The sequence below is a fragment of the Dreissena polymorpha genome, chromosome 6 (assembly GCF_020536995.1).
Source record: "Dreissena polymorpha isolate Duluth1 chromosome 6, UMN_Dpol_1.0, whole genome shotgun sequence".
NCBI lineage: Eukaryota > Metazoa > Mollusca > Bivalvia > Myida > Dreissenidae > Dreissena > Dreissena polymorpha.
In genome coordinates, this window is record NC_068360.1 from 25,237,858 (window position 1) to 25,265,462 (window position 27,605).

A 27,605-nucleotide genomic window follows, 5' to 3' on the forward strand; every position below is an offset into this window, starting at 1 on the left:
GCGATGGATAAATGCAAGCGGTCGTCCCCACGAACAACTGAACGTCAACACTGTCAAAGACAATTACAATATCTTATCATCGAATATACGAGCAGATTTAAATAGTTTATGTTATCGATCTTATCATCACATAATAGTTCATGTTTTTAATAGTTTTGTCAGTTACTAGGTGATTAATAGAAGCACGGTTCATCTGCATTACTTTAAAAGAAGTAAAACCCAGCATGAAACCTAATTCATGCTGTGTTTTATTACTCTGATAGTAATGCACTTTATTTTCATTATACATGTTAATAGAAGGTGACACGTGATATCTTATCTTAATAACGGTATCTACACATGTGCAGACATGTGGTGTCACCAATGAACGCTTTTAATCCACACTTGGAGATCGAATACCTAGTTCTCATTTTTTCAACGAGTGTCGTTTATTTTGCTTGAAAAAAACGGATATTAAATATGGCAAAACGGTTAAATAGGGATTATGTAACTCTGACATTCGGTATCCAGAAAGATTTCCAACGCGGAAATGCGGTGTTGAAAAGAGCGAGTGGAAGCTTTAATGTGTAGAATTACCGAGATCCCCTTTACATTAATTTATTTTAAAAACTGGGAATGTCATATACGCAATTACTAAGCATTATTAAGTATGAATTATATCACGTGTGCATGTAAAATAATAGAGAATATTGGTACCCACTTTGCGTAACTTTACGAAATCCCCGTTATAAATCGAGTTTTTGTGTGTGTCAGAAACAATTGATAATTAATTTATTTTATTAATTTATATCAGACAATGGCCTAACTGATTGTGTTGTTTTGCACTTTCAATTATAGTGATTGACAAATGTCTAATAAGCAATGTTTAATATCATTAATATCACTTTTATACGTAATAACATGTGAGATTTAGGTACCCACTCGGCGCCAGAAAGCGCGTGAAACTTCACCGAAATCCCAGTTATAAAGCGATATTTCGTGTCAAATACACGAGGGAAAATGTTTCGTTAATATTTTCATAAATAACATGGGTAAATACCGGTGTAGAATGTTAATTTATTGTTAATACCACCATTACACGTAGTAACAGGTTCGATTTCGGTAAGCGCGCACGCGTTTGAGAGCGTGTTTAATATACCGAAAAAAACGTTATAAATAGCTGATGTTCTATATAAACGTATATTTTTGCATTTGCATAATAGCTAAATGACACAACCCCCTTTTACAAGTGTTACATTGTGTGAAAAAGTCCATAAAAATCATCCGGAATATCGCGTAAATCTATATGCAATATATAGGCAAAGGAGCCATTTTGGTGTTACCTTGTCTAGATTTGCTAACCGCTAAGCCACGTGATTAAGTGGGCGGAGCGATCATCGTCCAGGCGTCATGTCAATTCATTGCTTTGTATCCACGTATTAAGAAAGAGCTATTTCTACACACACAGAGGCACACACACAACTTTGTTTTAAGCGCCATTTAATGAACTGAATACTTATAATATAACTTTTATTTTGTCATAAACGTGTCAATTATACTGCGTTTAGTTAGACAGATTTATGTAATATCGACCTGCATATATTTACCACTTCTTTAATGTTAATGAACTACCTGTATCTAATATTTATACATTTCCTTCACAAATTTCCACTATTCGAATTTCTACATACAGGGGACCTTGTGCGTGTAGACTTAATTTCATACGGCCATTTCAGCAGATTAAGCCGGATATTTTGCCTTAAGGCAATCCAGTTACTTCAAGATGGCGAATGATGAAATTTGATAAAAGAGCATTTATTCGTTTTTTCGAAACTTGATAACTGCTGCACCAGTCTCCGATGGTAGAACTTAACAATTTGCGACGTGTATTACGAAAATTAAACAAAACGTTTTTAAAAACAAATTCTTTTACGAATATTTTTGTATGTAATGACTTTCGCTCGTCTGAAATTTGAAAATAAGGTATTACATATTTGCTTTATGATAATATGTGAACGTTGAATAAGTTATCACAAGCGACCGTTTTGTCAATGAAAGGTTTTTGCCAGTATAAACCCTCGTTCGTGTCATGAACTTAAAGCCTTGGATAGATTAAATCAAGTACTAGTAATACGTAACTGTTTTTCTTATTGAGTTTCTATTAACAGTCGTCGATAAGCTGTCGTTTGAACGAGATCAGTGAATTGGAATTGGGATAGTAAAAATTCATTAGTGTTCTTGGGTGTTCCCCCGGAATTTTTGCCAGAGGAGATTTACATAGTTCAGTTTCATGGATATTTTTTACAGTGCTACATATGCAGTTCCATAGACCCATTTATGCCTAGCGTCTAGAAAAAAGGTCTTTGCAAACAGCGTAGACCCAGATGAGACGCCGCATGATGTGTCGTCTCACCAGGGTCTACGCGGTTTGCTTAAAGGAATTCCTGTAAGAAATATTATAAATATATAAATAAATGTACTAGACATCCCTAATTTTTTTTTAATAAATTGATCCAATTTAGAAGGGTGGGAGAGTCCACTAGGCTAATACAATATGTGCGGCATTCAACGGTTTCATTGGCTTTTTTGTATAAATAGCATGGTTGCAAGCATCGATACGTTGTCATATAGGAGGGGAGTCTGTAATACGTGCATTAACGAAAATAGTAAATATATTTATTTTTGTTGATCTCGTATACAGGCATAAGAGAACAATTGTTTTTTTTCATAGAAATGTTCAAAACATTTATGCGACACAAATCGTGGAAAATTGAACGTTTTAAAAACAATAAAACTGACTTGTTTTGTTATACATCAAACATCGTGTTATAATGTCGTGTTTTATCGGGGACACATTATAAATGGTCAAACGAATTCTGTAGTAGATGTAATGACATGTTGTTGTTAGATATATCTCACCGCTTGACTGATTCTTTCCCGTAGGTTTTTATGCTGAACTCGACAATTTATTACCGACAAATCAATAGTGTATTTGTACATATGGATATCCACGACTAAAAAGGAATTGATTTGTAAGCATTTTATGGAATACACGTGTATAATTTAAACCTTATCTTCCACTGACAAGCTTGCGTTTGATCATTTAGCTCCTAACGATCTGTAGTATAAGCGAAATTATTTATGCAAAAGCAATATACAGGTAATAAAGAGTTGTGGTTTACCGCCCATTCAAACCTGCCTACGAACGTGTTAAATGTTTACAACTGTAGACCTTGAATGTCGGCGGATGAGTGACTGCATATTGGGCATTAAATAACGACTGGAAATATTAGATTATTGATAAAGATGTTATAAAATATTATGCCGAAAGCTAGTTACTTGATTGCATTGGTTATTCGGAGCTAGACACCGTGAAAACCGGAAGTTGTGTTTGTCACAAAGTTGTCTGTGTAAGTTAATGTAAAATAGTGATTGGTAGTGTTTAAGTACCGATCGGTTACTATGACGACGACGGTGATAATATTGTGGGTGCACTTTCGGGACTTTTGGGACTGGTTTCTGGATGGAGTGGAGCGAAAACACCAGGTAAATCCGTTTATGTTCATATAAGAGCAATTGTGACTGGTACACATGTTTCAACTGATAACGTTTGCTTAAAATACATGAAGATATTTGACTGAACGCGTTTTAAAACGTCAAGAATGCGTGAGATTGCCATTAAGTCTAGTACGTGCATGTTGTTACTTGAAATTGGCTATGCCTAAGGATGAGCACCTTTGTTTAAAAAGTATATGATACGAAAACCAGAAACACTGACTGTTCTACTCTTCAAATTAGCACCTACTTTTAAATAATATAACAATTTGTCTACATGTACTTCTAACTAGAGCATACCACATGTGTCCTTATGATGAACGTTTGCATTGTTTATATATATATATATATATATATATATATATATATATATATATATATATATATATATATATATATATATATATATATATATATATATATATATATATATATATATATATATATATATATATATATATATTCACACCTTTTCCGATGTTTGCTCATCCAAATAATATCACCACATGCTGGATTGTAAAGGTCATGCTATAAGCTTTAATGTTTCCGAAATGGACCATATATATACTCTATGTAGACGATTTATTTTATTGTGCAAATGTGAATGCATAACTTCTCAAATGTCAGAGGCTTGTAAATAGTCGCAAACATGTTTGATAATCATTCAGTAAACAAGTATGCGCAGTGTCATTGTTAACTGCTCTTTGTTATGGTTTGGTGAACATATTGTTTCGTTGAATTAATATTGTTGCACTTAATAATAGTCTGATTTAAACATGTGTCGCGTTTTGAACAAACTGGGCATGATGCATGTGCGTAAAGTGCCGTCCCATATTAGCCTGTGCAGTCCGCACAGGCTAATCAGGGACGACACTTTCCGCCTAAACAAGATTTTCGGTAAGAAGGGACTCCTTTTAAACGAAAAATACCATAAAAGCGGAAAGTGTCGTCCCTGATTAGCCTGAGCGGACTGCACAGGCTAATCTGGGACGACACTTTACGCACATGCATCATGCCCAGTTTTTTCAGAACGCGACACACAGTTTGATCTGATAGCGCACCTCTTTGCAATTTCTATGACACAGTTGGGTGCATAAAATATATCATACACGATGTGTCAGCCATGATGTTATTTGGTTTTGCATGCCTTTCATAAATTACGCCCACCAACAAAATTATCAGCAAGAGTAAGGGCAATATCTTATTTCTGATTTCTTCATCACTATCTTCAAAGTTGTTTCGAAATTTATCCTGTAATTCACGTATGCAAATAGGTTTAAACCATGAATTTGGGGAAAATTTGTCTCGCAGCTAATTTCATGCTTGAGGTGTTTCTAAAATGTTGTTTTTATGAGTTTGCGCTTTTAAGGCTGTGTTTGTATTGATTGGAATGTGGCGATGAGTTAAAGGGGCGTGTTCAAAATTAGTCGCAGTTTAAATCGGATATCATTTAATCATAACCTCCAATAAATTAACCAATAACCAAGGAAGAAGTTATGTTGTTCTGTTTTTTTAACCATCACCATTAAATGAGAGGAGCTTAAATTAACACTCACAACCTTGTGAAAATATCGAAAATTGTCTTTACTTCAATTATACTGTCAATTTGTTTATAAGAAGTGTGGTTTAAAAATAAGTCGGTATGTATTACTTTGAATATTTTTAATTGATTGTAAATGTATGTACTCAAATGGAAAAATAAACTTAACACACTGAACAGCTACAACAATAAATAACTTCATCAAACATCGAATGCTACTTGGTCGTAATGTACGTGTATAAATTCTAACTTGATGTTGAGCTATTTAACAGGAATGTGTTCCTACATGGTTTGAGACAAAGGGCTGACCTTCAACATCGTATCCATGTACAGGGTGTTATCATGTAGCTGTAATTTTGTTATATAACACAAGTAACACTAGACTTTTATACATCTATACATATCTGTTTCTGAAACTTGCGACTTTAAAAAGAATTTAACCATGTGACCACATAATACACTCCTCGTGCAGTGAATGATAATTCAAATTACATCAATTCGAGACATAAAAGGAGACATTTCATCAAAAAGCGATCTAGTTGGCCCACTCAATACACCGTGCATATAAATATGATGTAAAATATTTCGTCTTTTAAGAGCTGTGCGCATTTAAGTTGTTTACCATATGTGCGATGTTTATGCAGTATTTGTCGGAATAACGATATAACTTATACCAGGTAAGTGTCTTTGAGACTATATAATGGGCTGAAGATTTAACGTTTAACGTTATTATCGAATATTCAATACTATTCAAGACAGTCTTAATGTAGACATTACACGTAAATACATATTTTTCAATTAATAGAGATTATAAAAGTATGTGCTGCTCGATGTTTTGAGGCAATACTCGTAAACAAACTTTTGGTTTCGGTTATGATGAAGCTGTTATATACTTTATAAATAATAATTGCCATGACACTGTATACATTACTGTGCAATCACTTACGTGTGCTTCGTTTGCTGTTGTTAATAACCTCATTACTTTTCATTTATATTGAATAAAATTATCAACAGTCATATTTAGTAGACGTTGGTCTGCTTGATGTGAACAAACTGTTCGTGCACCGTTTTGTTCTGCGCAAAATAGAAAACAAAGTCCTCGAAAACCTTGTACCATCACATGCGAGTTTACGGTAGACATTTCATTCAAAAGTTTAATTCATCTATGTCTTTGAGGATTTTAAGGTTTTTTTGTTGTTCTGTTTTTTTTTCTTCATATTTTATGCAAATCCGAATTATTTTGTACATAATTTAGACTTCAAATTATAGAAAATAACAATAACATAAAAAGACAATAACGTTTTTCGGAAAGGCAGAAGGGACATGATTGAGCGCTGCTCTCAACTAATCATATCTATGCGCGGAGTTCGGTTGTAAACTATGAACTAAATATGTACTATCAAGAACAAAACTGTCTAAAAGTACAAAGGTTTCAATTTATGCGCAAAGGAAAGCCTGGTCATTGTCGCGTGGCCATCTTGAAGTGATTTATAGAGCGGAGGCGGTGTTTGTTAATACTCACTTTCGACCGGGTAGTCTGTGTGTTAAAGATAGTGAACGTTTAATGAAATCTTAAGTAGAATCAGTTTACATTCACCCACATCTTACATTGCATAAAACAACTGTAAAAGCCGTGTATTGGGGTTAAAGTTTTTACATAACAGTTGTAAGAATACATCTAACTTTAAACTACTTATTATATATGTTATAATACAGACAGTCCTATTTTTATTGATGCATAAAATAGGTCTTTAATAGTGTTTCAACCTACGTGTGTGGGTGCGCGGGAATGTAGCGTTTTGATTTCAGTAAAGGACATTTTGAATATACTGGATAGACGTATATGCGGTGAGCCTTAAATAACTGATGTGTATTTAAAACATGCACACAAGTTAAACACTTAATTTCCGTAAATCAGTCAGGAAAACTATTGTATATTTATTAAACGCTAATAAGTCATTCACTTTAGTAGTTTGTAGTAATATTACATGACATTTGACGATACTTATTTTCAACACTTGATAATTAATATTTCGCAATACAATATTTGTTGACTTTTTATTGTGCATTTTATATGTATGTGAACGATGTTCGTGCTCACATGTCAATATACCACAAAGTTGACTTTATGAACACGCACACGTGACTATCCCTGAAACGAAGTTATTCATCCGATTAATAATGTTTTACTTAACGTATTTATTTTATGAATATAGCTGTGTGAATGTATTCATTTTTATTCAATAGTAAGCTTCGTGAATAATTTAAAGACATCGATATAATCCTTAAATGCAAAATCGGATAAGGTGGGAAAGTTATGTACTCCTAATGAAAAAAAGTAAGCGGGAAATAATGTATTGAACGTGGGCGTGAATGCTTCTTTTAAAGCGCATTTAAATATCCCATACTATAAAATACATAGTGAATTAACACCAGTCGAATTAAGCGGTGGCTGAAGTGAATAAAGGTATTATGTTTCAATACAAAAGAATATAAAATTAAACTTTTTTATGTGTCAGCTTTGAATATTTACGGAACAGGAAATAGATGAATTCAATGTACTATGTTTTTATAAAAAAAGTTTGATATTTTGATTTGACTAATGATGTTTTATGTACTTTTATTGTCAAATGTGTATATTTTGTTTAATAACTAATAAACCAAATTTCAAAACAGGGAAAATGACGTATATTAAAAATATGTGTGATTTTATACATATTTCTTTTGAGCGATACACTATTCATTGTGCTCTCATAGACTGCTCTGAAACATTCAAATTATTAAAAAGCAATCCGAGTTGTTTGTGTATGCAAATGAAGTCTATTACATCGTTTACACTCATCGATAGTAATTCCCCAGCGGGCAATTTACGTTATTTGTGATTATATCAATCACAGTGTAAAGTTGCAAGTAATTTTTCTTGCTTTGAGGCACGTTATGTGTTGGAAATTGGAGCAGTGAATGATGTACAACAACAGTCTTATGCAAGTTGTCAATTAATCATGAACATTTACATATTTCATTACACCTGTTTGTTTTTAATGCAAAAGGCCTCTTAATCGACACAAATCGTCTTAAAAAAATATGTGTTTGTATGTTAAAGTGTGTCAAATAATGTTGTTAAGCCTTGTTTTAGTTGTTGTATTCATGTATGCTTGTTCAAAGATCTATAAATGAGCCGCGTTCTGAGAAAACTGGGCTTAATGCATGTGCGTCAAGTGTCGTCCCAGATTAGCCTGTGCAGTCCACACAGGCTAATCAGGGACGACACTTTCCGTTTTTATGGTAGTTTTAGTTTGAATGAAGTCCCTCCTAACCGAAAATCAAGTTTAGGCTGAAAGTGTCGTCCCTGATTAGCCTGTGCGAACTGCACATGCTAGTCTGGGATAACACTATACGCACATGCATTAAGCCCAGTTTTCTCAGAACAAGGCCCAAATGGTTCTTGATAGATCTTTGGCTAGTTTTGCTACCCATCGATTCACTACTTATTATGAATTCCCCGCCGAAGGGGTGGGACGGTATTATTAGAAAGTCCTTCGTATGTCGACCATTCAGCATTCCGTCTGTAAGTCCGTAGCACGACCGTGTCCGCTTCATTTATCTTGTATTTGTAAAAGGGTTTCACGATGTTTAGGGCACCGAGACGATATGCAAAAAGCATGAGTCAGTCATGCAGTCTCTATGTAAAGGTTAAAGGTATAAGGTTTGAGCCTCTATTAGTGTGTCCGCTACGTACCTCCTATAACAGTTCAAGGTCAAAACATCAAGCCTCCATTAACGTGACCGCCACATATATCTTATACCCGATGGAGGATTTTCCTAAAACGTTCAGTTCATCGCTATGCAAACGACACGAGTAATTCACGCTAGTTTAATGTCAAGGTCATACATAAAGGTTAAGATTTAAAGCCTTAATATTCGTGTCCGCTCAATATCATCTATTTCTATTGAAGGATTATATGAAACTTGACTTAAATGTTAAGGTCATTGAGACGATATGCAGTCAATTACGCCAACTCAAGGTCAAGGTTAAATATCAAGGTTTAAATTAAAAGCCTTAATATTTGCGTCCGCTCAATATCTCCTATATCAATTGAAGGATTGTATTAAATTTGACTTCAATATTAAGGTACTTAGTAATTGAGACGACGTGCAGTAGTTCCGCCAACTCAAGGTCAAGGTCATACTTCAAGGTCAAGTGTTTGAGCTTGTATTATCGTTTCCGTCAGTTTTTCTTTAACTTTTGATGGGTTTTAATGGAACACGGTTATAGCATTAAGTTCTTTGAACCGATGTGCACAAAACATTAGTCATTTCGGCTAAAGGTCAATGTCACGAAGGCCAATAATTTGGCGTTCATTTTTTGCGTATATGCTTAATATCTCTTACAGCGATTGAAGGGGTTTGTGGGGAGTTAATGTAATTAAGATATTCAGAAGTCAAGAGTCAATCACGCTTACTAAAAGTCGAGGTCACTACTTCTTAGACTGCCTTGTATACATTAAAGGATATAGCCGTTTTATTGGTGTATTGTTATCATGCTGCTATAATCATTATTGTTTTATTTTTTCAGAAGAGAATGGCGGAAATGGAGGTTGAGAAGTGCCTGGATTGGATACTGGAACAGAAAGTAAGACAATATTCATGCTCGCGATCTATGAAATGCATTATAGAGCTTTACCCTAATGACTGTGTTCATTCTCGCGATAGAGGACATATATTGTCGAGCTTTACCCTAATAATTGTGTTCATTCTCGCGATAAAGGACATGCATTATAGAGCTTTACCCTAATAACTGTGTTCATTCTCGCGATAGATGACATGCATTATCGAGCTTTACCCTAATAATTGTGTTCATTCTCGCGATAGAGGACATGTATTATAGAGCTTTACCCTAATGATTGTGTTCATTCTCGCGATAGAGGACATGTATTATAGAGCTTTACCCTAATAATTGTGTTCATTCTCGCGATAGAGGACATGTATTATCGAGCTTTACCCTAATAATTGTGTTCATTCTCGCGATAGAGGATATGTATTATAGAGCTTTACCCTTATAATTGTGTTCATTCTCACGATAGAGGACATGCATTATCGAGCTTTACCCTAATAATTGTGTTCATTCTCGCGATAGAGGACATGTATTACAGAGCTTTACCCTTATAATTGTGTTCATTCTCACGATAGAGGACATGCATTATCGAGCTTTACCCTAATAATTGTGTTCATTCTCGCGATAGAGGACATGTATTATAGAGTTTTACCCTAATAATTGTGTTCATTCTCGCGATAAAGGACATGTATTATAGAGGTTTACCCTATTAATTGTGTTCATTCTCGCGATAGAGGACATGTATTATAGAGGTTTACCCTAATGACTGTGTTCATTCTCGCGATAGAGGACATGTATTATAGAGGTTTACCCTAATAATTGTGTTCATTTTCGCGATAGAGGACATGCATTATAGAGCTTTACCCTAATAATTGTGTTCATTCTCGCGATAGAGGACATGTATTATAGAGCTTTACCCTAATAATTGTGTTCATTCTCGCGATAGAGGACATGTATTATAGAGCTTTACCCTAATAATTGTGTTCATTCTCGCGATAGAGGACATGCATTATAGAGCTTTACCCTAATAATTGTGTTCATTCTCGCGGTAGAGAACATGCATTATAGAGCTTTACCCTAATAACTGTGTTCATTCTCGCGATAGAGGACATGCATTATCGAGCTTTACCCTAATAATTGTGTTCATTCTCGCGATAGAGGATATGTATTATAGAGCTTTACCCTTATAATTGTGTTCATTCTCGCGATAGCGGACATGCATTATCGAGCTTTACCCTAATAATTGTGTTCATTCTCGCGATAGAGGACATGTATTATAGAGCTTTACCCTTATAATTGTGTTCATTCTCGCGATAGAGGACATGCATTATAGAGCTTTACCCTAATAACTGTGTTCATTCTCGCGATAGAGGACATGTATTATCGAGCTTTACCCTAATAATTGTGTTCATTCTTGCGATAGAGGACATGTATTATAGAGCTTTACCCTAATAATTGTGTTCATTCTCGCGATAGAGAAAATGCATTATAGAGCTTTACCCTAATAATTGTGTTCATTCTCGCGATAGAGGACATGTATTATCGAGCTTTACCCTAATAATTGTGTTCATTCTCGCGATAGAGGACATGTATTATAGAGCTTTACCCTAATAATTGTGTTCATTTTCGCGATAGAGAACATGCATAATAGAGCTTTACTCTAATAATTGTGTTCATTCTCGCGATAGAGGACATGTATTATCGAGCTTTACCCTAATATTTGTGTTCATTCTCGCGATTGAGGACATGTATTATCGAGCTATACCCTAATAATTGTGTTCATTCTCGCGATAGAGGACATGCATTATAGAGCTTTACTCTAATAATTGTGTTCATTCTCGCGATAGAGGACATGCATTATCGAGCTTTACCCTAATAATTGTGTTCATTCTCGCGATAGAGGGCGTGTATTATAGAGCTTTTCCTCAATATCTTTGAAATATGACCAATACCCATTCAAATGGCAATTTACGTTTATAAGCATTTTATTTCTGAAAAAAGAGAGAATAATTTTTGTATTTATTACATGTGTATAATTGTTAAGAAAGCTTTCATTAAACAGAAATTCGTGTGTTATGAGGTCCTTCCGAATCTTATGCTTAATTATGTGTAGAACCAGAGTGTTCTCCGACACTTGAGCTAATAAACCTTTCAGACTCACGAATGTTGGGACAAAATTTGAACAATGGCTGCAAACTATTAAGTTTTTATTGAAAAAAATGTTTGGTTGTGTGGTCTTGTAATGTGTGTGCAGGGGGGGGGGGGGGGGGCGTAGTACTCGAACGACTCCCCACTTGTAAGGTGAAGGGACTAACAACCTTACTCACATGCACCGGGAACGGAGATTGAACCCGGGTCGCCTCCGCGAGAAGCGCTAACAGTACAGCCGTATCACCAAAAAGAGACTCCTGAGCAAAAATCGATCAGTAAAATGGATTTAACATCAGCAAGAGTCTTTTTGTCCATATACATCATAATTAAACTTCAAAAGATATATGCCAAATCATCAATTGAGAATTTTTTGGCATGATTTGAAAATAATTAAACAAAGACATTAGCAATATGACCAAATGACAGCTTTAAGAATCACCCCCAAAAGCCTGCATTAACCACACAAAGTACGTGTGGGTCCGAACATCCGGACTTGTGTATGCCTGTTCATAGATTTACTTTGATATAGCTTCAGATAATTATATCCCTTAACAAGACATTGTGCTCATTTCGAGGGCCAAATGTCAATGTTCGTTCCGTTTTGTCACATTTTAACTCGACAATGCACCGAATAGTCCGAGCTATCTTTCTTACCTAAATGTCGGTGTCGGCGTTTTTCTCTGCTTCAGGTTAACGTGTAACGGCTCGATGTCAAACTCTTCATATCACTTTTTCTAAAATAGGTGTTCCAATAGAAACTTCACACGTGTGTTCAGAGTTATTGTGTGGGGTAACTGACCAACTTCCCATAACTCTGGCCTGCAATTTAGCAGAAATATTCCCTTTGTGTTCTTATAAATTTTGATAAGGTAAACGTGCAACTACGACATATCACTGCGTCTACTCTATGAAAATCACGTTTGAAAGACTTAATAAAAACGCGACTATATTCGTTGCAATAAATAGTACGAAAAGTAACACAGTTTATAGTGTTTATAAGTATACATGTACTCCAACAACAACACTTATTTTTTCAATTGTCAAAAAATTATTTTGTTTTTCTTAAGTCTTTCAATCGGAACCCCTATCAGCACCAATATCCCTCCCAAAAGGATGTATATACCCCATCCCCCGCAATAAATGTTTCAGACGTAGTTATTTAAAGTTTTTCTTTGACCACAGTGTGTGCACGAATGAATCTAACTTATACGTTCGTCATCCTGCAGGCAAGTCTTGAATGCTCTGGTCTCGGTGGTAACAGGTCGGCGGTTGGGGAGGCACAGGGCATGCTCAGTGAACGCCGGAAGAAACTGGTGGAGTACCGGGCCACACTGGACAAGATGAACAAGAAGCATGTATGTTATTGACACTCCACAATTTACTTAGTCGTTCCCACGAGTTAGCTATGATGTTACCACGACTTTTTAAGTCTTTCACACGAGATCCGTTCCGTAAGAAGTCGAACAGACGAGTAACTTAGTCGCTGTAACGACGTAAATAAAAACATACGCATGCCTCATATTTTAAACTTAACAAATGGAATTGGCTTACTCACGGCCATTAATCACGGGCGCCACCTCTTTTTTGAGATGCATTAATACATGAGCCAATGCTACTTCCGAGGTGGCGTTCAGGCCAGGATGTTTTGAAATTTAACGGATAATTTTTACATGTTAACATTTGAAATAAGTTTGCTCAATAAAAGATCTTTTGTGCGTAAAACGTGTAAATTATTTAAATAAGTAAATATAAACTTTACATGAAGTAATCACCATCTTGGACGCACTGAGTCACTCGTTATTCTATCAATGTTTCTTGCAGGCCCTGACGGACGCTGAGATCAGTGCGATGTACGACAGCTACCAGTCTGTGCAGGTAGGTATTCGCCTAACTAGTACTGACCAATCAGCATGGAGCTAATCCAGAAGATTTGTTTCACGACCAATCAGCAGAGACCTAATATAGCCCACATGGTAGTTGCTGGAACGGTTTGGCATGGTAAATTGTGTGTGTTTTGACCATGAATGTCAATATAAAATACCCGGTAGAATAAGTTGTTATCATATTACGATATGTTTGGTTGAACCGTAGTTGCTATTATTTAATAAGATTGTTTAAGGGGGGGGGGGGGGGGGGGGGGGGGGGTGGGGGGAGAGTTAAGACAAAACACATACTATTTTACCATCCCTTAAACTTTCATTCCGTCATGACAAATTGTGTGTTCGTTTTGAAGCTGATATTGTTTAAAACTCCATGAAATTTATACATTTATGCTGAAATTGTTTAATCAAAGTACTGGCAGTACTGGTGTGACGATGGTTTTGAAGAGGATGGATATAAAACATCAATTTAAGTTTATCTATATCACCACAATTGTGTATGTTGATACGAACATTTGGGTACGATAAAAAATTTGGGTACGAAAATTTTGGGTACGAAAAAAAATTTGGTACGAAAAAATTTGCGTACGAAACATTTTTGGTACGAAAAAAAGTTTAGGGGTACGGGGAAGTAGTACCCGTGGGTAACTTGACCCATTGAGCGAAACTGGGAGGCGGGTCACATTCTTGTTCATTAAGTATGGCAATACGTTCATGATGATTCTCGAAAGTAGGAATGCGCACATAGCCGGACCATGTGAGCTCAATCGTATGAGCACTTGACTATCCGAGTTCGCCCACGAACATACGGATAAGTTAACTAATAGCGAAATGAACTTATACACGTATATGCTGAAATCTAACAATCGAACGAAATATCAAACATGTTATGTACACTTAGGTGGTTGTGTAATTTCTGTTAGAATATCGTATTCAATATGTAAATTTTAAATGATTGTGCCGCACTTGAGTTTGTTGCCTTATTTGAGTCTATCCGCGCCTAGGCTGCACCCAGTGTGTGTATTTGTGTTTTTCCAAGGTAATGCGTTACCTCCGCGCTGAGACTGCATAATGTTGGGACCCGGAGTGTGTCCAGCACTCCTACCTAATAAGATTAGATTGACGACAGTTGGGACGAATTTTGAATGATAGCTGCAATTTCCAGCTATTTGTTTTGTACTGAAATACTTTTTAATTTTATATATGGTCAAATGCTGCGGGGGTGGGGGTGAGATTATCCGGAAAAAAAAACACCTGTCCGGAATGATGACCACAAAACATACAAATTATAACATTGCGCCGGGAGCGGTAATCGAACCGGTGTCGTAAAGGTGAAAAAGCGAACGTCCTTACCACTGCACTAGCGGGACGGACAATGACGCAAAGAAATGTTGGTTTATCTATATATATATATATATATATATATATATATATATCATAGCAGTGCAGCGTTTACAATTTGCATGTTCGAAATCGTTCGCATTCTTTAGTTTTGTGATCACGTAAAAAGTTAATTTTACATGTTTTTATTCGCAATTTATTTACTAAATCGAGAACAAATATCAAACAAAATAGAGAAAATATATAGTTGTTTTATTGGTCCATAAAAATAAAATGGATGTAAAATTACTAATTTGAAATTAACGTTCTGATACACTTATTGAATCTGTTTCCCCAGGATATGCTGTTCTATTTATATTTACCTTTATCAACACGAACGACAACTCTGCTAGGAGAATGTTATCAATGATAATCAACGAGCAATCTCCTACGCAGTGGCGAATGCCAAGGGAAGTAACTGAAAAATCGAGTTATCTCAATCGGACCAAAGACCTATCAATATATGTATATTGATAGGTCTTTGATCGGACTGGCTCGGTCTTTTACATAGGTCGCCACTGTGAAGATTTTTTTTACTGGTTATCAAACCTTGGACGCTGCTGTTCCAGCATCGTCAAAAACTCCAAAACATGATACATGTATTTCCTTCAAAAATGGTACGGCTTGCAGTACAACACTATCACTTCACCAACGCTGAACACGGGTGTTCGGTTGTTTGTGCTTTATTTAATTTATTGTCACACAGATATAGAGAAAGCATACTGCTATACATAAAAGTATGCATACTATTCAACACAAACTGTGGCAGGGATATCAGCAACGTATATTTTTCATTTATTGAAGGGCATTCAATGAACGATTACACATTTGTAAGAGTTTGTTTTCTTTTTCAGAGAATAGCTGACAAACGATCTGAGTGTATTCAAGTTATGGGCTCTATTGCTGCACTAGAAGAACAAATTCAGGTTTGTACTTTGCAAAACTATGATTACAATATAAAACATTTGCAACATGTTGATCACGCATTTTACATTTTGTAAAATTACGTACAATGCTTTTCAATGTACACACAAGTCTCACAGTTTCAGATACTAAAGATTGAAACATATTTAACTCATAATACAATCTAAATTAGTTTCTTATACTGGAGTCCATTAAGCGCTTTGAATGTTCCATTATGATGTAGATGTCGCCCTCGCTTATTGGTCCACGCATCCCTTTGAATGTACAATTAGTGTATGGTCGAAAGTCACTTTGGTTGTACAGTTATGTATGGTCGTAAATCACTTTGGTTGTACAATTATTGTATGGTCGTAAATCACTTTGGTTGTACAATTAGTGTATGGTCGTATAATCACTTCGGTTGTACAATAATTGTATGGTCGTAAATCAATTTGGTTTACAAGACGGTTCAGCTGGTTGTTTGAATTTCAGAGTCTCAGCACGGAAGTGGATCTCAAGGCGGTCCATCTGGTGAATATGAATCTAAACAACCGGAAGTCGCCATCGAACGGGGGTCTTACGAACGAGGGCATGGCGCTCTCCACACAGGTAGCGTATACCTATTGCTTATTAATATTTACTCTGTGTAAGCGGACATAAAACTTGCAGGTTTCTTTTAACCTGGTTGATCATATATTGTTTGCAGACCAAACACTTATTTTTGCATTTTAGATTGAGATTACAAATGAATTACAGCGAAAAGCTATTTTTCTGAATCATGTTTGCAAACTCAACCATATATTCTGTATGAACTTGTACATATTAAGAAAAACTTAACAAATGTTGTGCCTGTTTATAAATATTTTAAAATGACCTAATGAACATTGTATTGTTTTCAGAACTGCATTTCCGGTGTTCGCCGCACGTGGCAGTGGGTGGACGAGATGATGCAGTGCGCGCACGTGCACCTGGCGAACGCGTCGGCGTATCACGAGGTACATTGCTGCGTGTTATACAATCACGTTATATATATAACATCATAATATGCACCATACGGCCATTCTAAGACTTAAGAAAAATACGTGAAATACAGGATCATTACACTTAGTTTCAATAATAATTCTTCACATTTTGACTATGTGTAAGCAGCTACCAATGATGTTCTTGTCAATAGTATACTGTAGTACACTGTTTCAAAGTGTAAGTGTAAGATGTGTAAATAAATGCCAAGTCAGATCTGCATTAAAGTTCTCTAAGAACACTTCCCTGAAGATGCTTGCTTTATTTTTAGAGTTAAGAATTGGTTGGCGACCACTGTAACAGTGTTACACAGAGTTTAGTCTCTTCATTTTACATCACGTTAATACAGGCGCCCATCTGATAAACACATAACATCACTGAGGAGATTAAAACAAAGCCAGTCTCTTTTCAACGAAAATCTAGTCTGGGCGGAACGCGTCGTCCCTGAGTAGCCTGTACGGACTGCATAGGCTGATCTGAGACGACGCTTGAAGCACTTGCATTAAGCCCAGTTTTCACAGAACGCGGCTCATATTATTCCCTTGATTGCCTTTTTTGTTCAGAAATGTTTCCACGGGACTGGTTTCAGTTTTTCCTTGAGGTGGAGGAGGTGGATTATTGGCTACAGGCCACCATGTCCACGATGCACCTGTCTTTCGCGCGCAACAGGCTCGCCGGAAATAGATCCAACCTTGACGAGATCAGCGAGGAAATGAAGGTACGAGCACGAGTAGCGTAGATACTGGTTTTGCGTCATTAAAAATAGGCTTCAACAAATTGGCACTAAATTTCATATCGTCAAATTATTTGTTAAGAGTTATAATGTTTGTTTCCAAATTTCTTATCAATTTATTGACTGCAGTCATGCTTGTTTTCATATGGGGTTTTTACGTAACTGTTACCAGTGCTTTTGCCAACCAGAACCTTATGGTTGTAAACAATAACTATCAAATAGCCCAAAGGACCAGTTGACGAGTAACGTCATGCGCAACTGCAAAGTTCAATACATGTTTGCATTATTTATAATTCAGAACTGAATGTTTGGCATCTTTATTATATATCTTGTACTCCTCCTTCTAAAATTGTAACATTAAGGCCATATGAAATAATATCGCTCCCTATTTTCAACAAATCACTTCGATTCTTACCGCCAAGTCCACTTTTTCTAACCGCTCCTTATTCTACAGGACACGATGCTGGCCTATTTACGATGGCAGAGCAAGGTTGACACGCTGTTCACGCGTGCACGAGATATCGTACCTGTTCACAAGAGGACCACCGCCCTCACTAATCCATGTCCGGTACTGGCTCTGGCTACATACAGCACACAGCAAGTACGCGTATTTTTGCATTATTAATATTGTATATTTAAGTGCGTTTCCTTCATGTTTGAATGAGTATGATTGGTAAATTGATTTGCAATTTCTCGTTGATCTTTTGAAAATTAAATGTGAAATAACAAAAGAAATAATATTCTGCACAAACACATCAATTATGTAATAGTAAAACAAGTCAAGCAAGTTAGCCTCAATATAGACTGAAGAATTCCTGAGAATTCGGGGTCAACTTACGATATCATTACATGTATTGTGTAGATCCAGTTCACCGAAGGAGAGACACTGACGCTCCTCGACAATTCGGACCGCTCCCGCTGGCGCGTACGCAACTCACGTGACCAGGAGGACGTAGTTCCCGCCGCCATTGTGCTCATCAACGGTCCGTCAGGGGAGGCAATCGATGCTGCTGTTAGGTAGGGAAAGATAGCGTTAATACGCCGCATGGCGACAATGCACGGGAATCGTTTTATCGATTATTACGACAATTAATTTCCATGTATTTTGTTAAAATAAAACATGCATGAGTCAGTTTGATGGCCGAATTCGATCCAATTTAACAAGCCAAAAGTGTATATACGACTCTTCAACCCTTCTCCATACTAAGAAATGGTCGGAGTTTTTTTAAAGGGGCATTTACGTTTGGGTAAATTGACAAAATTGAAAAAAGTTGTTTCAGATTCGCAAATTTTCGTTTTAGTTATGATGTTTGTGAGGAAACAGTAATACTGAACATTTACCGTGCTCAAAAATAGCGATTATATGCATCTTTTGACGATTTAAAAACCAGAAAATTATAACGCGAAACGAATTTATAATTTAGAGAGTTCTGTTGTTGTCGTTATATTTTGTGAAACTACCAGGATTGGTTATATGAAGTATAAAACACACCTGATATTGTATCTGGAAGGATGGCCGAGTGGTCTAAGAGGTAGACTTTTTACTCCAGGACTCCAGGGGTCAGTGGTTCGAGCCCTGCTGAGGGTTACCTTTTTTCTTTTTTTAATTTTCTTTTTGATTTTTTTACTGGAGCTTTTTATATCCAATGTTAACATTTATCAATATAAAGCATTTAATGACAAACTTCAAAACATACCAAAATCTGTGAAAAGGCCCCTTTAATTGAAATTAATTTGAAAGATAGGCCAAGTAATGTTATTAAAAAGTGCAATTTTTTCGATAAAGATACTTAATCTATTTTATGAAACTAATAATGTTGAGTAAATTAAACGTTTTCTTTAAATTCTCATTGAAAGGCATTTCAAGTGAACCTTCCCCGAACCTGTTCCATTCCTTATAGAGTAAGAAACTTGCTCTGTATACATTTGTACATGTATATAAAATTATCGAATCACGTGGTTTCAGACTGCGCCTGCAGCTGCTTGGACTGTGGACGACCAGCATCAAGCGTCTCGGTTACCAAATGATCGCTTTCATGCAGCTCGTGTTCAAGGACTGGAATCAAGATGAGGTAACTCATTTCACTGATTTTGAATAGTTTCGTATCACGAGCGAAGGGGAGGTAATTCGTACAACTGTTTTAATGATTGTCTTTCTTGTGAACCCATGGAGGTAACTATTGCGGCTGATTTAGTAAAATGAACTGTACACCTCGAAATACCTTAGTTTTTTTTGAGTATGCTATACGTTTATTGACTTTTTTAGACCTTGTCAGGTTTGCAAAAGCTAACTTACGGCTACTTTACACCTGTAGCACATAATATTTGTTATCGCAATGTCCACATTTTTAATTTAGACGCACACTCTATGTTGATGCCATCCTGAATTTTCCGTTGCTCCATCTAATCCAAATACAATGCCGTCGTATGTAAAGCACGTATCCTCTCCCCAACGTCTCAGATCAAGGCCATCCAGAAGATGCCGCGTGCCAGTCGCGAGGAGCTGCTCCGTATCCTGGCAACTATCGACACAACGCTGCAGAAGAACTGGCGGGGCTACCCTGGCTTTGAGGATCTGCAGGAGAAGATGTCGCGCCTTAGGACCATACTGGAGGAGGCTCCGGAGTCCGCAGAGAAAAGTACGTCAAAGGCCCTTTTATGCTAATTAGTTAAATCTATTATTATTGAGTAAACTAAAATGATACACATGTATTCAAAACTTATTAATTATATTAACAGCACAATGTTATATTATTGACTTCACTTTTTTGTATTTAGCGTACACGATTTATTATCGACGATTTTATGTACAATCCACCATGTGTTCTTTTAAGTTAAAATGTGTATTATGTGATATCAAAGTTAAATCATTTTGATGTTTATTATATTAGTTTGCTTATGGTTGACATTTCTGGGCGCTTTAATATAGGATACTTTTGGATGCGAATGCCCATGTCGGTCAACGAACTGTTCAGTAACGCCTGATACTTCACTGGCATTTTTTTTCTGTAAAGTTTTATTGTTTAAGGTATAAAGACTTGATTCATTTTCTAAATTCGCAAATTCCCATCTCTATTGCAGGTTCGAGCACATCCGGTGAGGTGGTAATTCAAGTGCGCATGCTCGAAAATCTCTTGTCCAGCTATCAGGTGTGTAAGATCGGTATGCCGTTAGCTTCCTCGGAAAACGAATAGGTCATTTCTAAATGGATGCGACTGAAATAGTTTTCCTTGAGAAACGCGTCATTGTTCGTTTTATCAACTAACTTTAAAGATTTGTTGTCTCTGAACTGTTTTTTTTTCAAGAAAAGAAGTAAAATTGAGTTTCAGTTGTGAGTTATGAGTATTACTAGTACATGTATTGGTCATATATGCAAGTCACTACTCTTAATACTCGCCAATTCAATCACCTCAGTCGAATTTGCTTTTAGACATATCGCAACGCCATTTAATAGCTTAATTAACTATTAAATTATATTTGCGCGTGCCGTTTGTAATGGTGCAAGAACTACAAAAATAAATAAATAGAATAGTTGCTCTATAACCCATCCATGTCACAATGTAATGTCATCAATGGTCATTGAAGTTTTGTTTGCTTTTGATGTTTGTAATTCATGAATCAGCGGCTTTGTGATTACTTACATTATCAGACGATACTCTATTGGGCATTGGTATCCGTGAAAACGCTTTTTGAAAATTACACAACATAACAAACCTGTTTGAGCAGCTGCGCTTATATTTTTTCTGATGCAAATATGGATTATTATGTTTATTCTCTGCCAACAACGGTGTTCATGTGAATTATTATACAAATCACGTTGTTTTGCCTATTCTCTGTCGGGGTACGTTGTTTATTCATAGTCATAGGCATATTCCCCTACAACGTACAGTATTCAACTTTCTTCTACTCCAAAACAGTTGTATACTTATTCTTCTTCAAACGACTGTGTTAATGCTTATTCTCATAACAACAACGGTGTTTATGCTTATCATCTCATAGGGAAGGAAATATTTCTCTTCTGTCTCTATCAAATATTTGTTTTCTTGTGTCTTTTATAAACAACTGATTTTATGCTTATTCTCTAAATGATCAAACGGTGTTAATGCATATTCTTCTCCAGGAGTTCTGGACTTATTGGGAGACGTACAAAGTAGTGGCAGAGCTGCTGAGACAACCAAAGTACATCCTCGTCTGCGACAACTGGCAGCAGCTCAAATACACAACCACCGCACACTACGTCAGGTAACGTTAACGTAACGTTTTGACGCCCGCACGTAATACTATTTTAAATAACTACTTCATTAATAACCATAATTTATTACAAATTCACTTTTATTTGAGTTTTTGAGACATCTTAGCATCTATTCGTAAGTACGGGTAACACTGTAAAACATTGCAATTGCGTTGCAATAGAAAACAAACCATCAATGTATCGCCTTAAGCTGTCGACCACGGCAAATGTTTACGGCGCACCTTGCACATCATTACATTGTGAGAAATAAATACATAATATCTGATTGTTACAGCGAGATAACGTTAAATAAATATCGATTCCGGAGATGTTTTTTTTACTTTCACCAGCGCTCGCGTTTTCACAATTTCAATTCTAAATCTTTGCCCATGACATCATCGCAGGTTCTGGGACACGAATCTACAGCTGCCTCAGGGTGACGGAAAAACGTACAAGGCGGAGGCGGCGCTTATTCTACAGGAGGTGCCCCGGGAACGGAAGCGGGACGAACCGGATGGCGAGGTACAGGTTTGCGCGTTTCGGGATCGGGGGTGGTATCGCATTTGTTATGACATGAAGTTATGCGTTTCTGTTGTTGTTAATGTTTTTTATGTTAGTGCATGACTCATGCTCGTGGCTATAATTTAAAGGATGACAAAGATTTAATGATCGATTGCCAGTGTTTAAGCAATGATATAACAAGTTTATTGTAGAGCTACAATGTTCAATTTGTACTCAGAGAATAACATAACACCCGGTTATTAGTGGAAGACGTGTCTTTTTGCCGTTTAGGCTGTTATTAAGATATGGGCCGTGATCTGTGAACAGGGGGTTTAATGCGTGTGGGTAAAGTGTCGTCCCAGATTAGCCTGTGCAGTCAGTTCGCACAGGCTAATCAGGGTCGACACTTTCCGCTTTTATGGTATTTTTCGTTTACAGAAAGTCTCTTTTTTCATAATCCAGTTTAGGCGGAAAGTGTCGTCCCTGATTAGCCTGTGCGGACTGCACAGGCTAATCTGGGACGACACTTTACGCACATGCATAACATACCCTTTTCACAGAGCGAGTCTCATATTATAATATTTTGCATGAACAAGTAAGCGAAGAAAGTTCAGTGTTGTTTTCTCTCCTAGGACGAGGTTAAAGAGGAGATACTGGAAACACTGGAGAGAAGTCTGGAAGCCGCTCCGGTTGCTGTTGCCACACTGAACGGAGAGGTGCGAGAAACTACATAGTCACAAACATACTCGAGATCGTGTAGAGTACACTTTCTTCCTGGCAGGGAGGGAATTGTGGATCAATTTAAATTCTGGAGAAGGCCCATTTATGAAAATAAATAATTGTCAGTATGGTATTATGGAACGATTAAGCGCAGAAGTTGTACATATTAGTCTTTGTATACTGATAAATTATATATCAAATATTATATACATTTTGTGTTATAATGTTTTGTTTGGTTTTGTATTTTATGAATGTGTATAGATGCAACACAATAACGAAGCCAGTGATCTAGAGTCGAACTGAAATAATTTCTTTCAAACCAAACAAATGTCACCGCTTGCCTTATAAAGGAAAGTAAAGTAGTCATGATATAGAACACCACAACATGCACATTTATTAAAATGATATCGTTTTCTTAAATTCAGGACGAGGAATGGTCTTCCACGACGGAAATTACGGAGACGAAGCGGCGCCAAGAGGTGAACGCGGACGAGGTGATGCAATCGACGGAGGAAGTGCGTCACACGTACGTCATCAAGTCCGTGTACGACCCGCGCACGCAAGACGATATCTCACTAACCGAGGCAGTGTTAGCGGGCATCATTGACCAGGCCGCTGGTAGGTCGCAGTGTTGTATTTAAATGAGCATTGCTCTGAGAAAACTGGGCTTAATACATGTGCGTAAAGTGTCATCCCAGATTAACCTGTGTAGTCCGCACAGGCTAATTAGGGACGACGCTTTCCGCCTAAACTTGATTTTCGGTAAGGAGGGACTTCTTTAAAACTAAAAACGCCATAAAAGCGGAAAGTGTCGTCCATGAATAGTCTGTGCGGATTGCACAGGCTAATCTGGGACGACACTTTACGCACTTGCATTAACCCCAGTTTTCTCAAAACGCGGCACAAACTGGGATTCAGCCATGTGCATTAAGGGTCGTCACACATTAGCATGTGCAGTCCTCTAATCTAGGCTGATACTTTGCGCACATTCATTCAGCCCAGTTGTCTCAACTCATAGCGAGATGTAGTTGATACATTTCGTTGCTTCAATGCATCGTGTCACAAAGGGTTTATGTTACATTGCCCTGGTTTTCACCAAACCCCTGAATAGTTCAAGGGTTATCTAGTTCAAATGTAATACATGTACTATTGTACTACTGTTTGTTTTGAATTGTGATTGAATGAAAATAATTTCATGCGGTGTTTAGTGATTTTGTTCTATGTCACTGGTCATGAATACTGAGGTTTTTCTCTTGCTTGTCAGCTGAAGTTTCACTACGTTTATAAAGGGATCTCAAGAGAATTCTTATCTTAAGCGTGTACTAGAGAATTTACATGTTCAAACATTTTGTTTTACCCGACTGACTTTTATTAACACAGTGGTTTACTTAATCACAGGTTAAGTGGAAATTGCACATCACATCGTAAGGGTAAAATGTACATCTCCTCGTAATGAAATGACGTTTTTCTTAACCCATTTATGCATAGTGGACACTCCCATCCTTCTAAATTGGATCAATTTACTTCCAAAATTAGGGATGTCTAGTATATTTATTTCTATATTTAGAATATTTCTTACAGAAATTCCTTTAAGCAAACAGCGCAGACCCTGATGAGACGCTGTTTGCCAAGGCCTTTTTTCTAGACGCTAGGCATAAATGTTTTAATCAATTTCCCTCCAGGTCGCTACGTGAATATCCTGACAGGCAAGAGCGTCTCGTTCCAAGAGGCGATGGCTCAAGGTGACATAACCGTGGAGTTCAAATCGCAGAAGAAGATCAAAGAGGAGCGCTCCTCGTACGGCATCATCACCATCAAGACCAGCAAGGAGACACGTCCCTACACCATCACCAGCGTCCTTGACATGCGCACCGAGCAGGAGATGAAGCCCGAGGAGGCCTACGACCGTGGTAAGTTGCGGACTGCCTCGCAGCGGTCACATACCCTTACGCGAAATGGTTTCACATCCTGCCAGTGCCCCCCCCCCTTCTCCCTTTAATAATTAACATCAGCATAATTCAAATGGGTGCTTTAGTCTTGAGAGATATTATACTATAACTAGCATCTGCGGTAGTCCAGTTTTTATTAATTCCGTGCTACACTGATTTTATATCGTAACGGTAGAGCACAATTTGGTATTCAATGATGTATGAAGAACACCTTTCCAGTAAATTAACGGCAAGTTATAAAGCCCTTATTTTGACCCACCACTGTTGACAGGTATTCTGAGCAGCACGGCTCCCATGTACCGCACGGACACGGGCGAGGAGATCACGATACTGGACGCCATCCAGTCGGGTCTTGTCCGGGCCAACTTCCACGGAAAGGAAGCCGACGACGACGAAGAGGAGACGAAGACGTACGCCGTCAATGGCGTCATCAACCAACGCACGAAAGAAAAAGTCTCGTTTCACGAAGCGCTGACTAGCGGGATCCTGAACGCAACGGAAGGCGTCTACATCAATAACGAGACGTACGAGCGTGTTCCTATCATGGAGGCGATAATGAAGGGACTTATTAAGGCGAAGATTATTACTGACACCTCCAAGTTGAATATTGATCCGACTAATAAGATTGTAGTGCAGAGACTAAACACGGTCAAAGAGAAGATCATTAAAGCCGTAAGAGTGACGCGGGCTTTTAAAACAAAAGAGTCAGGGGCAAATGGAAAATAGTTTTGCTTTCGCTTAAAAGTTCAGTGCCAAGTCTTCACGTTTTACATTCCTCTGCGTTTTCTGTACACAACCCCCTTTGCAACGAAGTATAGGGACATTACTTGATTCACCATGAACGTCAGTTTATCTGTTCGTACCGTACACACTTGTCCAAGGGCGTAATCCCTCACTTTTCAACTTTCAATATTAAAACTTACATGCATTGTTTCTTACGATATTAAGTAGTGCGTGTGAAATTTGTATTGTCCTTATTGATAAATTGCTTATATTGTTTCCTAATAAACTAAGAATTCCTTTAAAACGATCTTAAAAATTTAATATCCTTATTCATTAATTGCTTATATTGTTACCTTTTTAAACTAAGAATTACTTTTAAACGATCTAAACAACTTAATTTAGTCAGGATTATTCGTCACTGGTGTTGCATGCTCAGACATAATAATCGATTCAATTTTATATGACCAACATAGCAGCCCTGGACGGTATTGTTCCTGCAAACGATTTGGGCGTGTAAGAAACACATTTAATGATATAAAGCAGTTTTTAATAAAAATAGTTATTTTAATATGTTAATTTATATGTGTACGAGCTATTGGGCTTCTCATGTTGATTTTCTTTCGAATTTTCGAATTACATCGTGATTTGAAACCGGGATGCTATGTGTAGAATATGCGAATACTGTATAATGGAACGCATTGAATCCTAAATGATCATGGCATATCGTCAATATTTTTTAATAAATACCACTACCCGTTACACGTTATGCTGCTTTCATGTTTAAACATTTTATACGAAGAGTATGCTTATGTACTTTACTAAGCATAGTTGCATGTCTATATACTTTGTAACAATGCTCTTATAGTTATTAAATACAGTTTATATTTTGAAAAAAAGTTTCGTTGTCGTATGTATAAACTACTTCATGCCCTGCGACTTGCATCTATAGTTTGTCACCTTAAGTCGTTTTTTATTTTATTTGCAAGCGTGACACGCTAACAGTTTTCTCTTGAAAGTAGACCACAAAAACTCACCCTGAAATGGAGTATCGAATTTTTAAATACATGTTTATCGTTTTTCGCAGAAAATGTCATATGGTTAAGTTTAATTCGACAAAAAAACTGATTAAGGTAATTGTTGTTAATAAAAAAAAACAACACAGATTTGTTGTTCAGTAGCCTTTTGTTTAAATATGGATATATATTATTCAGCGGAGAACTTTTTTGTATTTTCAATTTTAAGAATATTTGTTGGTTGGGGATAACCACTGGCTCATGGTTAAAGGATGCACCGTTAAAATGGCTGCCGTCGAAATACCGAACGCTAGACGACCAAGACCATTGACAGATTTACGGAAACTGACGACCCTGAAGAAACACACCGACGATTTATTCTGATAATATATGCTAGTCTTTTTAGTTCTAACTTAACAACTAAGTTTCTTATTTACTTATGCTAACACATTAAATGCAGTCACAAGCGCAACGTGAAACTCGTTCGGTATTAATGAAAAAGGTGAATTGTTCATTCCCGAAAATGAAGGAATTACAATAAAAGCTGTTAATTTTTAATAAATCTACAGAAGATTATACGGAATGTGTATCATGCTGATGTATGTATGCAAGTATGTGAGCGTGTGTGTGAGTGCGTGTGTGTGTGTGCGTGCGTGTGCGCGCGTGTGCGTGCGTGTGTGTGCGTGCGTGCGTGTGCGTGCATGTGCGTGCG

The 27,605-nt window shown here is 37.0% G+C and overlaps 1 protein-coding gene across 10 annotated transcripts in view; it reads left to right on the top strand.

Annotated features, from left to right (window-relative positions):
* Positions 1-27,044, top strand: part of LOC127833569 (desmoplakin-like) — a 65,920-nt gene extending 38,876 nt beyond the window's left edge. For 7 of the 10 annotated variants that reach the window (XM_052358887.1, XM_052358890.1, XM_052358889.1 and 4 more), the window contains exons 2-19: positions 9,651-9,707; positions 13,067-13,195; positions 13,662-13,715; positions 15,955-16,026; positions 16,496-16,612; positions 16,903-16,998; positions 17,613-17,741; positions 18,211-18,357; positions 18,619-18,773; positions 19,723-19,828; positions 20,218-20,395; positions 20,838-20,905; positions 21,877-21,998; positions 22,392-22,509; positions 23,121-23,204; positions 23,634-23,826; positions 24,891-25,118; positions 25,429-27,044. In XM_052358887.1, the coding sequence (XP_052214847.1) occupies positions 9,651-9,707; positions 13,067-13,195; positions 13,662-13,715; positions 15,955-16,026; positions 16,496-16,612; positions 16,903-16,998; positions 17,613-17,741; positions 18,211-18,357; positions 18,619-18,773; positions 19,723-19,828; positions 20,218-20,395; positions 20,838-20,905; positions 21,877-21,998; positions 22,392-22,509; positions 23,121-23,204; positions 23,634-23,826; positions 24,891-25,118; positions 25,429-25,883 (2,508 nt within the window). In that variant the 3' untranslated portion in view covers positions 25,884-27,044. Of the gene's footprint in view, positions 1-3,089; positions 3,526-5,702; positions 5,752-6,867; positions 6,923-9,650; positions 9,708-13,066; positions 13,196-13,661; positions 13,716-15,954; positions 16,027-16,495; positions 16,613-16,902; positions 16,999-17,612; positions 17,742-18,210; positions 18,358-18,618; positions 18,774-19,722; positions 19,829-20,217; positions 20,396-20,837; positions 20,906-21,876; positions 21,999-22,391; positions 22,510-23,120; positions 23,205-23,633; positions 23,827-24,890; positions 25,119-25,428 lie in introns of those variants that run through there. The other 3 variants (XM_052358888.1, XM_052358897.1, XM_052358896.1) reach the window with 3 other exon arrangements.
* Positions 27,045-27,605: the final 561 nt, after the last annotated feature.